The sequence below is a fragment of the Oncorhynchus gorbuscha genome, linkage group LG09, assembly GCF_021184085.1.
Source record: "Oncorhynchus gorbuscha isolate QuinsamMale2020 ecotype Even-year linkage group LG09, OgorEven_v1.0, whole genome shotgun sequence".
Classification (NCBI taxonomy): domain Eukaryota; kingdom Metazoa; phylum Chordata; class Actinopteri; order Salmoniformes; family Salmonidae; genus Oncorhynchus; species Oncorhynchus gorbuscha.
Window position 1 is genome coordinate 47,920,446 of NC_060181.1, and position 14,878 is coordinate 47,935,323.

The following is a 14,878-nucleotide window of genomic DNA, read 5'->3' on the forward strand; positions in this document are numbered from 1 at the left end:
TGTGATCGACACCAAAAAGGGTTTGGCAGAAAGTGATAAAGAGGGGATCTCACACCTGCCCCAGGAGGTGTAAAATCACGTGACCATCCTGCTGCTCTTGTGGAGTTTTTTATTTATTTTATTTTACCTTTATTTTACTAGGCAAGTCAGTTAAGAACAAATTCTTATTTTCAATGACGGCCTAGGAACAGTGGGTTAACTGCCTGTTCAGGGGCAGAATGTCAGCTCGGGGATTCGAACTTGCAACCTTTCGGTTACTAGTCCAATGCTCTAACCACTAGGCTATCCTGCCGCGAGTTAGGACGAACCGGACACTGCTGGAGCTGGTGCCCTCCTTGACCACAATGGAGACGGAGCGCCAGCTGTCTCCATCTGCATCACTCTGACAAGCGGAGGCATGGGACCCCTACCTCCATGGGTTCAGGCTCTAATCCAAAGTGTTCACTGAGGGATGGAGAGAAGCGATGATGCTCCCGAAATAGGTGCGTCCAATGAGAGGTTGTTGTCTCGACAGGCCAGTTTGGTCTGGACCGCACAGTCATCTTCTGAATAGCGTACGAAGTGCCGGCTTATTCCATCCACTGGATGCTGCTACAGTCCGGAAGGTGAGCACGTACTCTGCAGCAGTCTGGTCCTCCTGCCGTAGTTGGAGTAGACGCTCACCCCCTCTTTGCCCTCCGGTGGCTGGTCGAAGATACGTCTGAACAGAGCCTTGAACCCCTCATACGAATCTCATTTGCTGGTCGTGGTGTTGACAAAGTAGATATCCCTGCTCGTCGACCATCTGGGAGATGTTCTGATTTCCTGCTGCTTCCATTTGTAGAAGCAGTATTCTGTAATGTAAACACTGGGAGTCGAGAAGCAGGTCAAAACAAGTTGATTCAACAGTAGCTAAGATAGTGAGAATTCTGTCCATAATAAAGTGTTACTCTGCCTTCTTAAAACTTCTTAGGCATAGCCCCCTTTTTTTCAATTTTCACGTAAAATGACATACCAAATCTAACTGCCTGTAGCTCAGGCCCATAAGCAAGGATATGCATATTATTGTTACCATTTTGAAAGGAAACACTTTGAAGTTTGTGGAAATGTGAACTGAATGTAGGAGAATATAACACAATAGATCTGGTAGAAGAAAATACAGAGAAAAACAACAGTTTTTTGTTTTTTTCTAGCACCATTTTTTAAATGTAACCTTTACATTACATTTACATTTAAGTCATTTAGCAGACGCTCTTATCCAGAGCGACTTACAAATTGGTGCATTCACCTTATGACATCTGAAAGGTCCCAGTTCTAGCCATAGTTCCAATTCCAATGATGTGCACAAGATGGCAGGAGTGTATGTGCAACATTTCAGATGGATAACATGAAGCATGAGTGAACTACATGACATTTAGTGTGAAGTCACTCCGGTACATTTGAACAAATCGTGAAAGAGACAATTGCTTTCATATTACATTTTTCAGCAAGAATATCGTCAAATCTGTATACTTGGACGTTGATTTAGCTTTTCCAGTATTAGTAGCCATATTATAACTTCATAACTCTGACAATTCTTATAACTTTTGTCCAAAAGGAAAATAGCATGCTGTTGCAAAAGGTTAGTAGCTACATTTTACGACATATACAGGGATACCAGGTCATTGGCTATCTAGCTAGCTTTGTTTGACCCCGATATGTGCTTATTTGACAAAGTTAGAGTTGTTCAAGTGAAGACCGCCTGCATCATCGGCGTGCCATGAAGGCATTGCTCTCTGATCAAATAGGGTGTCCTATAGGATACACTACACCCCTAAAGATATAGTGAAGTCTGGTTAAGTTCTAGGATCTCTGAGGAATACATACAAATGTGATTTGACCGGCTGGGTTTTATTTAAGTGTTATCACCCACCAGTATGGAAATGTTTATTAAAGAATCAGAAACACCTGTTGCAAAGTTCTCCCTATTCCCGAGTCATCTGAGAGCCAAACAGCTTTTCTCTTTAGCCTCCCACTAGATCAAACAGCCACACACTCAAAATCGGATATATAATATAAATGAATGAAAACAAAAACTTCCTTTTTGGTCTTAATTTTAGTTTAGGGTTAGGCTAAGGTGAGAGTGTCACGTTCGTCATAACGAGGAGACCAAGGCGCAGCGTGATTGGAATACATTCTTCTTTTATTAAACGACGAACACTTAAACAAACTAACAAACAAGCCAAACGCTATAAACAACTAGTACTGACATGCAACTACACATAGACAATAACCCACAAAACCAAAATAGAAAATGGCAACCTAAATAGGATCCCCAATCAGGGGAAAACAATAAACAGCTGCCTTGGGATTGGGAACCAATTCAGGCCACCATAGACCTAAATTTACCTAGACAAACCAAGACCCCATAGATATACAAAAAACTCTAGACAAGACAAAAACACACATACCACCCTTATCACACCCTGACCTAACCAAAATAATAAAGAAAACAAAGATAACTAAGGTCAGGGTGTGACAGAGAGTTAGGTTTAAAATCTGATATAAGAAATTAAAATTAAGATCATATAATCCATTGGATAATTTGTAAAGTTTTACTTATTTTGGAGCTAGTGTACATGTATGTATATATATATATATATACATTTTAGAACACTTGTATTGATCCTAAAGAAATTCTCCACACAAACATGGCACCGTTCAATGCAAAACAAATCCGGCCATCGTTTTGAAAACATGCTCCAAACGTTCAAAAGCTAAGCTATCCACATTACCGGATCTTATATTGTTTCTATTTCTACGGCAGATTCAGTGCCACAATTTAGATGATGCACTGATATATATATATATACTGTAGCTAGCTAGCATGCTGAAATGATAACAGAGAGAACAAAGAATATAGCTATTTGATTGTCCATGTGCATGTCCAAAATTGAATGACACCTGGAATCAAATAAAATAATCAAACAGCAAGAATCAGACAAATGTCAACCCTCAACATGGTAACATGTCAACAACTTGTATAGAAACAGTTTAGCTGAGACTCATTTCTTGACAAGTAGGCTGCTAGTCTTTTTCTGAAATAATTATTTTCACCTGACTTACAGTATGACTATCTTAACTGAAAGGGTGCATGCATAACTTTCATTAGCTAGCTAAAGTTGGCATACTAGCAAGATACACTGACAGCTGTCCGTTGTTGTTGTTTCTCTGCTGCATGTGGAAATCACCACAACGTTCCCACCCCCAATTCCTGAATAAGTATTAGCAGCCTGTGTCAGTCTTCGAAGTGGGACCTAAATGAGAATTTCCGAATCACTCAAAATAGGTGTGGCACTTCCTCTGAGGTGGGAAGTTGTCCAGTGATTGTTTTCAATACATTTTGGAAGTTTGCATCTACGGTGAGTTTCCATCAATGATGTATACAAACCTTGGATTGCTGATGCAATGTATAGGCCATTGAGAGGCTTTGAAGCCACTGGTCGACCACATTGCCACTCCCTAGTAAGAGAAGTAATCCATAGGAATGAATGGAATTCTACAGTATTTTAATGAAATGTTTCAAGGACAGCGTTATATGTATTTAAACATTTTTTGCATTAGTACAAAAAATACATAATTGAAGGAAAATGCTTTAATTTACTATTTGTATGTTTAGCTAACATGATATAATTTAAAAGTATGCATTAAGGTGTTTGTAATAGAATAAATGTGTCAAAAACTAGACATTCAAAATCTAGACGTTCAAAGATCTAAATATTCAAAAATGCATTTCTATAGCTTCCAAAATCTGTTTCTACAATGAAGGAGAAGTAACAAGATGGCTGTGCGGTGGCTTCATCCAGGGTTTATACACATCACTGAATTACATTGAACTGTCTTGTGTTGATAAAAACAACTGGAAGTAATGAGGTCACACCTAAAAAAATTACTAGAAGAATAAGTGGTTGAAGTTTTTCCATTATCAGTTTAGAAGAATTGTGCGACAGCCTATAGGCCTTTGCTCCTACCATGTACCAGGGAGGTAGCCCCCAGAATCCAGCATGGATAGAATGCAAGTATTTACTTATATTTGCCATATTCTAAACATTTTCACATGTCAGTGTATCACCATGGTCCTTTTTGTGGTGAAACTTGCACTCCCGTATATCTGAAATAATTGGATGGTGAAAAGTTCATCAAGCTGCCACCCAGAAAAGCAAAGCAAAGCAATTCAGGCATTATTGAAAATCAGGAGAATCTTCATCCTGCAAAGATATTGATTTGTAGCAAGAAGTTGCATTTAGAATTACATTTGGAGTGGAGCTTTATTTACATACAGCTTAAAAATTAGTCAGAAAGTATTATTTATTTGAAAAACACAATTTCCGTCATGATTTGTCACTATAAAGAAATATAGACAAAAGAAAAATCCACCCCTGTCCAGGAGATACAATTGTTGTCAATCTTTAGAACATTTCTCCTTTTGAAGAAGTTGCTGTTTCCATTACTTCTTTCAACGTTGTTGTTTACATTTACATTTAAGTCATTTAGCAGACGCTCTTATCCAGAGCGACTTACAAATTGGTGCATTCACCTTATGACATCCAGTGGAACAGCCACTTTACAATAGTGCATCTAAATATTTTAAGGGGGGAGGGGGTGAGAAGGATTACTTTATCCTATCCTAAGTATTCCTTAAAGAGGTGGGGTTTCAGGTGTCTCCGGAAGGTGGTGATTGACTCCGCTGTCCTGGCGTCGTGAGGGAGTTTGTTCCACCATTGGGGAGCCAGAGCACCGAACAGTTTTGACTGGGCTGAGCGGGAACTGTACTTCCTCAGTGGTAGGGAGGCGAGCAGGCCAGAGGTGGATGAACGCAGTGCCCTTATTTGGGTGTAGGGCCTGATCAGAGCCTGGAGGTACTGAGGTGCCGTTCCCCTCACAGCTCCGTAGGCAAGCACCATGGTCTTGTAGCGGATGCGAGCTTCAACTGGAAGCTAGTGGAGAGAGCGGAGGAGCGGGGTGACGTGAGAGAACTTGGGAAGGTTGAACACTAGACGGGCTGCGGCGTTCTGGATGAGTTGTAGGGGTTTAATGGCACAGGCAGGGAGTCCAGCCAACAGCGAGTTGCAGTAATCCAGACGGGAGATGACAAGTACCTGGATTAGGACCTGCGCCGCTTCCTGTGTGAGGCAGGGTCGTACTCTGCGGATGTTGTAGAGCATGAACCTACAGGAACGGGCCACCGCCTTGATGTTAGTTGAGAACGACAGGGTGTTGTCCAGGATCACGCCAAGGTTCTTAGCGCTCTGGGAGGAGGACACAATGGAGTTGTCAACCATGATGGCGAGATCATGGAACGGGCAGTCCTTCCCCGGGAGGAAGAGCAGCTCCGTCTTGCCGAAATTCAGCTTGAGGTGGTGATCCGTCATCCACACTGATATGTCTGCCAGACATGCAGAGATGCGATTCGCCACCTGGTCATCAGAAGGGGGAAAGGAGAAGATTAATTGTGTGTCGTCTGCATAGCAATGATAGGAGAGACCATGTGAGGTTATGACAGAGCCAAGTGACTTGGTGTATAGCGAGAATAGGAGAGGGCCTAGAACAGAGCCCTGGGGGACACCAGTGGTGAGAGCGCGTGGTGAGGAGACAGATTCTCGCCACGCCACCTGGTAGGAGCGATCTGTCAGGTAGGACGCAATCCAAGCGTGGGCCGCGCCGGAGATGCCCAACTCGGAGAGGGTGGAGAGGAGGATCTGATGGTTCACAGTATCGAAGGCAGCCGATAGGTCTAGAAGGATGAGAGCAGAGGAGAGAGAGTTAGCTTTAGCGGTGCGGAGCTTTGTTGTTTAAAGAAAAACTTTTGTTGAATAAACCTGGGCCAATGGAAACCTGCCAAGTGTCTCCAAAACTGTTTACTTTTTGATGCTTGTGATGTCTACACTTTCCAAGCATATTATAAGACTGTTTTGGTAGAAAATGGGGAAATAATTAGCGAATACAATAGCGAATGCACACAAATTGTATATTGTGAAAGTCACTGTTTCACCCAGTCTCTGTTTCTGTCTGTTTTTGTTGACCTGTCCAGGTGAGAAGCCATACAAATGCACCTGGGATGGCTGCACGTGGAAGTTCGCCCGCTCTGACGAGCTGACTCGCCACTACCGGAAACACACAGGCATCAAGCCCTTCAAGTGTGCAGACTGTGACCGCAGCTTCTCCCGTTCGGACCACCTGGCCCTGCACCGACGGAGACACATGCTGGTGTGAGACAGTTTCAGGGTGATGATGTCATCAGATGAAGCAGAAACACACATTTACACACACACACACACACACACACACACACACACACACACACACACACACACACACACACACACACACACACACACACACACACACACACACACACACACACACACACACACACACACACACACACATTGCCGCAGGGGGGAGCGGGGTCTCTCCCTCAATGTGGTTCAGCCGGACTGGACACACACTGTTGTCTGTCCGTGAGGCAGTGGGAAGAGAGGAGCGAAAAGCACAGAATGGTGTCTGTCTGTCCACAGAGCAAAAAAAAAACAGGGTCGGTTCTGGATCCTCACTGACTGAGGACGGTTGGAACCGGAGAAGGCTCTTTTGTTGTCATTTTGGAGCTTGGAGTTTTTACGACAATCTGTCTTTTTTCCTAGCACTGTTCTTAAATGGTTTCACTTCTGAGTTTTTTTGGAGGATGTTCTTTGTTCATTTGGAAGGAATTTGGTGTCTTTGTTTTGGTTGTAATTGTTCAAAATGGCTGCTTTTCTAGCGTCTATAATGTGAAAGAACTCTATGGATTGGATGGCTGGATGAATGGATGGAAGGGCTGTATGCATGTGTTTTGAAGCATAGGGCCTTGGATTGGACAATGGAATAAAAAGACACAGATTCCAATTTGCCTATGGAAAGTATTGTTGCACAGTTCCCGCCGTATAGCAGCTTCCTGCATCTCTGTGTTTCAGGACAACCCGTCACCAGAGGGTGCCATCCACACATAGGTTGTACCTATAAAAACTGGTTTGAGTGTTCTAGAATCAGTATTGTAGAATAAGTTCTAGTACCAGTGTTCTAGATTAAGAAGCATCCGGAGCATCTCAATGGACCAGTGATATAGATGCAGAGTTGTTTTTGCTATTTGTTGTGTTTTTCATTCAGTGGATCTTGTTAACACACGAGATCGACCCAACCACATTGAGGCTCATCACCTTGAGCCTTTTTCTTTAAAAAACTTTATTGGTGCATTTTGTGCAGTGATTAGCAATCAGTAAAGTGCAATCTCATTGGGTAAATATAGTTTTAATATGGAGACTTTTATTGTTTTTAGTTTATTGTATCTTGCTGTGTATGCCTGCTTTTGATACATTTCACAACGAAACATCAATCCCCACCCCAATGTACAATGGAAAATCTAATGAACATATCCGGTATGTGAAAACAACTTTGAAGCACCTTACAGATTCACACATATTCCATAATATTCAAGGATTTTGTTTCATATCCCTGGTATTTTCAGTGAAAGGGATTGGCATTGTGATCATTTGTGTGTTAGTAGTCTATAGGTAATGCATATTTGCTTCAGTTCAGAGGGCTTACCCGACACTCGGTTACTCTAGTTCAATTGGAAAGCAATACATTCAGAACAGGGAAATGTTGTTCTTGTATCCTTGGTCTGGTTGCTGATACCCAAAATGACCCTAAATTCCTCTGTTACAGATATATTTCTACCAGTGCCACTTCGTACTCTATACTACAAATGTCTATATTTCTACTGGGTTTGTAACTACAGCACAAAGGTTCTAGGCAAGCAGTTTGTAAACAGTTTGGAAAAGTTTGGAAAATATCACATTAAGGATGGGTGGTTGAGGAGGAACAGGTTTTTAAAAATGTATTCATGAACAGACCTATATGTTTGTCAAACTTGGAACAAAATCTCCCCTTCTCTTTTCTACATACTGTAGTACACGATGCACACAGACAGTTGGCCCTGTAGCTTTGTCTTTTTTAGTCATACATACACCAAACATGATGTGAGGTCTTCAGATCCAGCTTCAGGTCTACCTTTTCTTGCAATTTGTCTTGCATGTCCCTCAATGACAGATATCCATATTACGGTTTCTACTGTCTCATCTACCATATCTCAGAGTAAAGGGTTATTCAACCCAAAAAAACATATTTTGATCAGTCTCTGTACATGGATCAAAAAGAGATCTACGGCAATATAGAGATTTTTATATAGCCGTAGATTTACAGCTGTAGGCCTTACAAAAGTATTCAGACCCCTTGGATTTCTTCAAATTTATTGTGTTACAAAGTCGAATTAAAATGGATTTAATTGCAATTTTTTTTGTCAACCATATACATACAAAACTTTGTAATGTCATGTTTTTATTAATAAAATTAAATATAGTCATTGCATAAGTTTTCAACCCCTTTTGTTTAGGCAAGCCTAAATTAGTTCAGGAGTAGAGTTTGGCTTAACAAATCACATGTACATGGACTCACTCTATGTGAAATAATAGGGTTTGACATGATTTCTAAAGGACTAACCCTTCCTCTGTCCCCCATACAACATCTGTATTGTCCCTCGGACAAGTATTGTATTTAAAGCACATATTCAACTACAAAGTCCAGGGAGATTTTCGAAAGCCTCATTTGTAGGTGGGTAATAATAACAAATCAGACATGGACTATCTCTTTAAGCATGGTCTAGTTAATAATTATGCTGTGCATCATGTATTACACCACCTAGGCACCTCAAAGAAAAAGTAATTATTCTGAACTGAGCTGCAGGACGGGAATGAAACTACTCAGGTATCTAACCATCAGACCATTGCAGATTTTAAAACAGCTACGGAGTTTAATGGCTGTGATGGGAGAGAACTGAGGATGGATCAAATCAAATTGTATTGGTCACATACACATATTTAGCAGATGATCAACAACATTGTAGTGACTCCAAAAAAATGACCTAAATGATAGAGTGAAAAGATTAACACAAATATACAAAATAATGTAATGCTGCAAAAAAACACTGCAAAAGAATACACTTTTTGGCCTAAATGCAAAGCCCTATTTTGGGCAAATCCAAGACAACACACCAGTAACTGTCTCCTTATTTTCAAGCTTGGTCGTGGCTGAATCATGGGATAGGGATATAGAAAGAAATGGGATAGGGCTATACACAGTCAAAATCCTGGAGCAAAACCTTCTTCAGTCTGCTTTACACCAGCCACTGGAATTCACCTTTCAGCAGCACAAAAACCTACAACACAAGGCCAAATCTACACTGGACTTGCTTACCAAGAAAACAGTGTTTGTTCCTAAGTGGCCAAGTTACAGTTTTGACTTTAATCTGCTTGAAATAGTAAGGCATGATTTGAAAATTGCTGACTAGCATTTTGAACATAATAATTGGCAAATATTGCACAATCCAGGTGTGCAAAGCTCTTAGAGACTTGCCCAAGAAGACTCGCAGCTGTAGTTGTTGTCAAATGTGTTTTTTTATGGACTCAGGGAGCTGAATACGTACGCAACAACTATATTTCCTTTATTTCTTTTGAACAATAAAATAAATAAATATATCTTCCACTTTGACATTGCAGAGTATTTTGTGTAGATTGTTGAGAAAATGAATACAATTCATCAATTTTAATCCCACTTTGTAACGCAATAAAATGTGAATAAATCCAAGGGATCTCAATACTTTTGAAAGCACTGTAACTGGGGTATTCTAAAAATGTAAATATGGCATCAACCACTTTGTTTTGCAGGTTGTTTGACGTCAACTTTAAATTACCAATTTATCCGGCCGGTTGGAAATAGACGCCTATGGACATACAAATAACACTACATAAATCTTTCTGAGATATATGAAAGCAATATTGTCAGCTTTTCCTATCAGCGAATTTATCAGATTTCACTTTTTGCAATTATGTGACACAGATCTGATGGTGTTTATCATTATCAAAGCCGTTCATAACAGAATCTCACATGTATGATAACTGTATTTGTTCAAAGTATTTTTACAACTTTTGCATTTTATACACAGAGGTTTTAGCTGGATCCCCGCTTACAGTTTCAGGAGCACATTTCAGAAGGCCAGAATTTGCTCAGTGACTTTAATAACACACACAGACACACCAGCGTAGTGGTCCTGTACTAGAATTCAAAACCACATCCTTACCTGAAACAAAAATGTATTTTGCAGAAACATGCCCAATTCGTCTCTTTCCCTTTTGGTATTATGAACTATTATAATATATGTAATATTATGTTGCTACAGTATATTTTGTTTGTGTACATGTGAATATTTACAATTGTATTGCCTTTTTGGGCTCAAGCATATCATCAGCACCTTGTTTGTTATGAAGTATAGTTTTTAAATGAATTCATTTGAAATGTTAAATCCATTGATACATATGAATAATTATCAACATGTTTTATTATTCATATACTGTACTTTTCTGAAATGAGGGGCACTTCATCTTGCATATAACAATTTCTGTAAAAAAAATATATATTTTGAAATGTTGTAAAATATGTGATAGTGGAAATAAATAAAAAGTATAACTCAGTTCTACAGTCTGTATATACATACAAAAATAGGGCTTTTCATTATTAGACAATATCAAATACATTTATACATGTAAAGTATTTTTCGGAGACACTCATTTATCTGATTTGATATGCAGTACAATGGAGCTATTGATAATAAACAATGTATTATCTAAAATACTCATATAAATGATCAAACGTGGTGTCAGAAATTTGCCATTTAGCATTTTGGTTTGTGATTGTCTTCTTTCTCAAAACAAGAGAAGGTTTCCATATAAATATTGTCAAACATTTTATCAGATAACTGCTGTATAGATCAAACCCAAATACGTTATTCTCCACCCAGCCATGTTCAATTGAACAATCTTACAATTAGAAGTGCAGATTCATATCAACATTATATCAAACTATTTTATTCAGGGTTTAATTCACAATAGCATAGTTATTTTTATTTTTTTAACTTCACTTGAAAGTTAACTAATATTTTGCATGTGTACACAGGCTTATTGTATGCATGCAATACCACTCCCCTTTAGCATTATGAAAACCTTTTACAAGCATCCTTTTGTAATGGTAAGCAGGGTGAAACTTATGCAATAATGAATTAGTGCCTCCTATCACAGCAAATCTCTGAAAAGCATCCACTTAAAAACTATTTCACAACTATAGCATCCACTTGAAACTATATGTCATATTAATTCAAATAATAGACCTTTGAATTGATACTCAGCCAGAGAAGTATTCGTAAAAAATAAAAGCACATCAACTCTGAAACCATTATGCAAACAGGCCACCTCCCATTTTCAGTTTATATTCAATGCACTGAGCCTTACCACATTGTTTCAATACAGTATCCCCATACCAGCCTTTTACATGCTGTATTAATCTCCCATGGAAGCTGAATATGATTTGTATGGATGCATTTTCTTGAAAACCTCGCTTAAAGAATTGAATTATTTTATCGTCATCATATCATTTGGGTTTTGACCTCTCTGATACTGGTTATTCGTGCAACTACTTTCATTTTTTCATAATCATATTGCAGCATGCAAAAGCACAGAAGAGCCATTTGATATAATTGATTTTACACAGTGTTGAATGTATTTTGGTTCACAGGGAAAGCTCTATTGAATGTGTAAAAGCCGGAATACCAACCCTTGGGGAGCACCCTGTGAAATAATTTTGATTACACTTATATCTGTATGCGTTCAATATTAATTTAATTTCCGTTTAAATTATGTGTTTCTTTTTTCTGCTTTTGAATAATTATTTAGTGATGCGAATGCCTTTGTTTCAAGCTTACTGCTATTATGTACAGTAATTGTTGTTCCTGTATTTATGTATAGTGCCTGTATTGTAAATTTATTCAGAGCTTTTCATTCTTACAGTAAAGTTGAGTTACTGCCCCACAATGTTTCAAAGGGAGACCCTAGTTCAAGGAATTCTACGAACAGATTTGGAATCCCAATGTTTTTCAAAGGTAAAAATAACAAGTGTTTTTTTCATTCTTTTTCTTTCTTCTGTTCTTTCTTTTCTGTTCTTCAAAAGTTGTCTAAATATTCTGTCAATATTCTTGATATGGATGGAGCTGTGAAATGAAACCGAGTTCAAACATAATGTATATTAATATGAATGGAGGCATGAAGGTTAATAAAGTTACATTTTGTATGTAACACGGTCGTACCGGAACTCATTTAGACGTGAGGCTGTTGTGGTTAGCATGTGGTGTTGATTTCACTAGGACATTTGAGTGCACTACTCACATTTGCTGGCATTCAGAAGCCAAAGTTTAGTATTAGGAGAGTCATTCCGAATGATAGCTATAAAAAGTTGTGCACAGCTATCAGAGCTAAATTTATCGGCAAAATTGTAATACAGTATGTCCTTGAATGTAATGATAAAATGGGCAATGATCTTTGTTGGGCGTTCAATCATCTGTCCAAGTGTCCACACAGGCAGTTGTAATCGAAGTCGGAGTCGGGTCCGAGGCAGGATTGCAGTGGGAATGCCAAATATTTTAAAAATATATATTTATTAAAAAAAATATATAGAAAAATGAACAGTACAGATTATTGTATGGAGAAAGATGATTTAAATGAGAGAAGTAAATTTCCATGAAGAATAGAATAACACGTGAAAGTTGGTTTGGGGTCTCTATCTTGAACAGTAGTGGCGTGGATCAGAAAACCAGTCACTATCTGGTGTGACCACCATTTGCCTAATGCAACACATCTCCTTCACATAGAGTTGAACAGGCTGTTGATTGTGGCCTGTGGAATGTTGTCCCACTCCTCTTCGATGGCTGTGCAAAGTTGCTCAATATTGGCGGGAACTGGAACATGCTGTTGTACACGTCGATCCAGAGCATCCCAAACTGCTCAATGGGTGACATGTCTGGTGTGTATGTAGGCCATGGAAGAACTGGGTCATGTTCAGCTGCAAGGCATTGTGTAAATAAATGGCAAGAACAGCACGACAATGGGCCTCAGGATCCCGTGAAGGTATTACTGTGCATTCAAATTGACATCGATAAAATGCAATTGTGTTCGTTGTCCGTAGCTCATACATAACACTGCCATAACCCCACAAAGGCCAAATTGCAGTCCCACAGTTTCATCAGCTGTCCAGGCGGCAGGTTTCTTAGACGATCCCACATGTGAAGAACCCGGATGTGGAGGTCCTGGGCTGGCATGGTTACACGTGGTCTGCGGTTGTGAGGCCTGTTGGACGAACTGACAAATTCTCTAAAATGACATGGTAGAGAAATGAACATTCAATTCTCTGGCAACAGTTGTGGTGGACATTCACGCAGTCAGCATGCCAACTGCACACTCCCTCAAAACTATATTGTGTTTTGTGACAGCACAAGGTGTACCTGTGTATTGATCATGCTGTTTAATCAGCTTCTTGATATGCCACATCTGTCAGATGGATGGATTATCTTGGCAAAGGAGAAATGATCACTAACAGCGATGTAAACAAATCTATGCACACAATTTGAGAGAAATATGCTTTTTGTGCATATTGAACATTTCTGCAATCTTTAATTTCAATTCATGAAATTACATGTTACGATTATATTTTTGTTCAGTGTAATTGATAAACACTTTTAACATTTGGAAGTTTTGAAGACGCATGTTTTCTATGCAAATGTATATAGATATAGTTGATAGAAGTTTGGATAGCCTGAACATGTTTAGTGTTTCTAGCTTGAACAGTTTAAGAATGACTATTGGTAGATTATTCTATGCAAGTGTATGCAAATATATAAAGTTATAGTTTTTTGGAAGCTAAAATAGTCTGAACATGTGAAAGTAGTCTCTAGCTTGAACGGATCAAGACCTACTATGTGTTGATAATTGTATGCAAATGTGTGCTCATTTATATAATAATAGTTAATTTATATAATTATAGTTGCTAAATGTTTTTTAAGAATTTGGAGGTTAGGATAGCCTGAAAGTTTTAAAGTTGGTCTGATAGCTTAATTGGCCAAGGAGTATGATCATTTTCTATATCTACCACTGAATTCCTATGTACACTGCTCCAAAAAATAAAGGGAACACTTAAACAACACAATGGAACTCCAAGTCAATCACACTTCTGTGAAATCAAACTGTCCATTTAGGAAGCAACACTGATTGACAATAAATTGCACATGCTGTTGTGCAAATGGAATAGACAACAGGTGGAAATTATAAGCAATTAGCAAGACACCCCCAATAAAGGAGTGGTTCTGCAGGTGGGTACCACAGACCACTTCTCAGTTCATATGCTTCCTGGCTGATGTTTTGGTCACTTTTGAATGCTGGCGGTGCTTTCACTCTAGTGGTAGCATGAGATGGAGTCTACAACCAACACATAAGTGGCTCAGGTAGTGCAGTTCATCCAGGATGGAACATCAATGCGAGCTGTGGCAAAAAGGTTTACTGTGTCTGTCAGCGTAGTGTCCAGAGCATGGAGACGCTACCAGGAGACAGGCCAGTACATCAGGAGACATGGAGGAGGCCGTAGGAGGGCAACAACCCAGCAGCAGGACCGCTACCTCCGCATTTGTGCAAGGAGGAGCAGGAGGAGCACTGCCAGAGCCCTGCAAAATGACCTCCAGCAGGCCACAAATGTGCATGTGTCTGCTCAAACGGTCAGAAACAGACTCCATGAGTGTGGTATGAGGGCCCGACGTCCACAGGTGGGGGTTGTGCTTACAGCCCAACACCGTGCAGGATGTTTGGCATTTGCCATTGAACACCAAGATTGGCAAATTCGCCACTGGCACCCTGTGCTCTTCACAGATGGAAGCAGGTTCACACTGACAACATGT

The 14,878-nt window shown here is 39.6% G+C and overlaps 1 protein-coding gene across 1 annotated transcript in view; it reads left to right on the forward strand.

Moving 5' to 3' along the window:
* The window catches only part of LOC124043722 (Krueppel-like factor 12), a 161,182-nt gene extending 148,949 nt beyond the window's left edge, over positions 1-12,233 (forward strand). The window contains exon 6 of the mRNA XM_046362620.1: positions 6,050-12,233. Coding sequence (XP_046218576.1) covers positions 6,050-6,231 — 182 coding nt within the window. The 3' untranslated portion in view covers positions 6,232-12,233. The remainder of the gene's footprint in view (positions 1-6,049) is intronic.
* Positions 12,234-14,878: the final 2,645 nt, after the last annotated feature.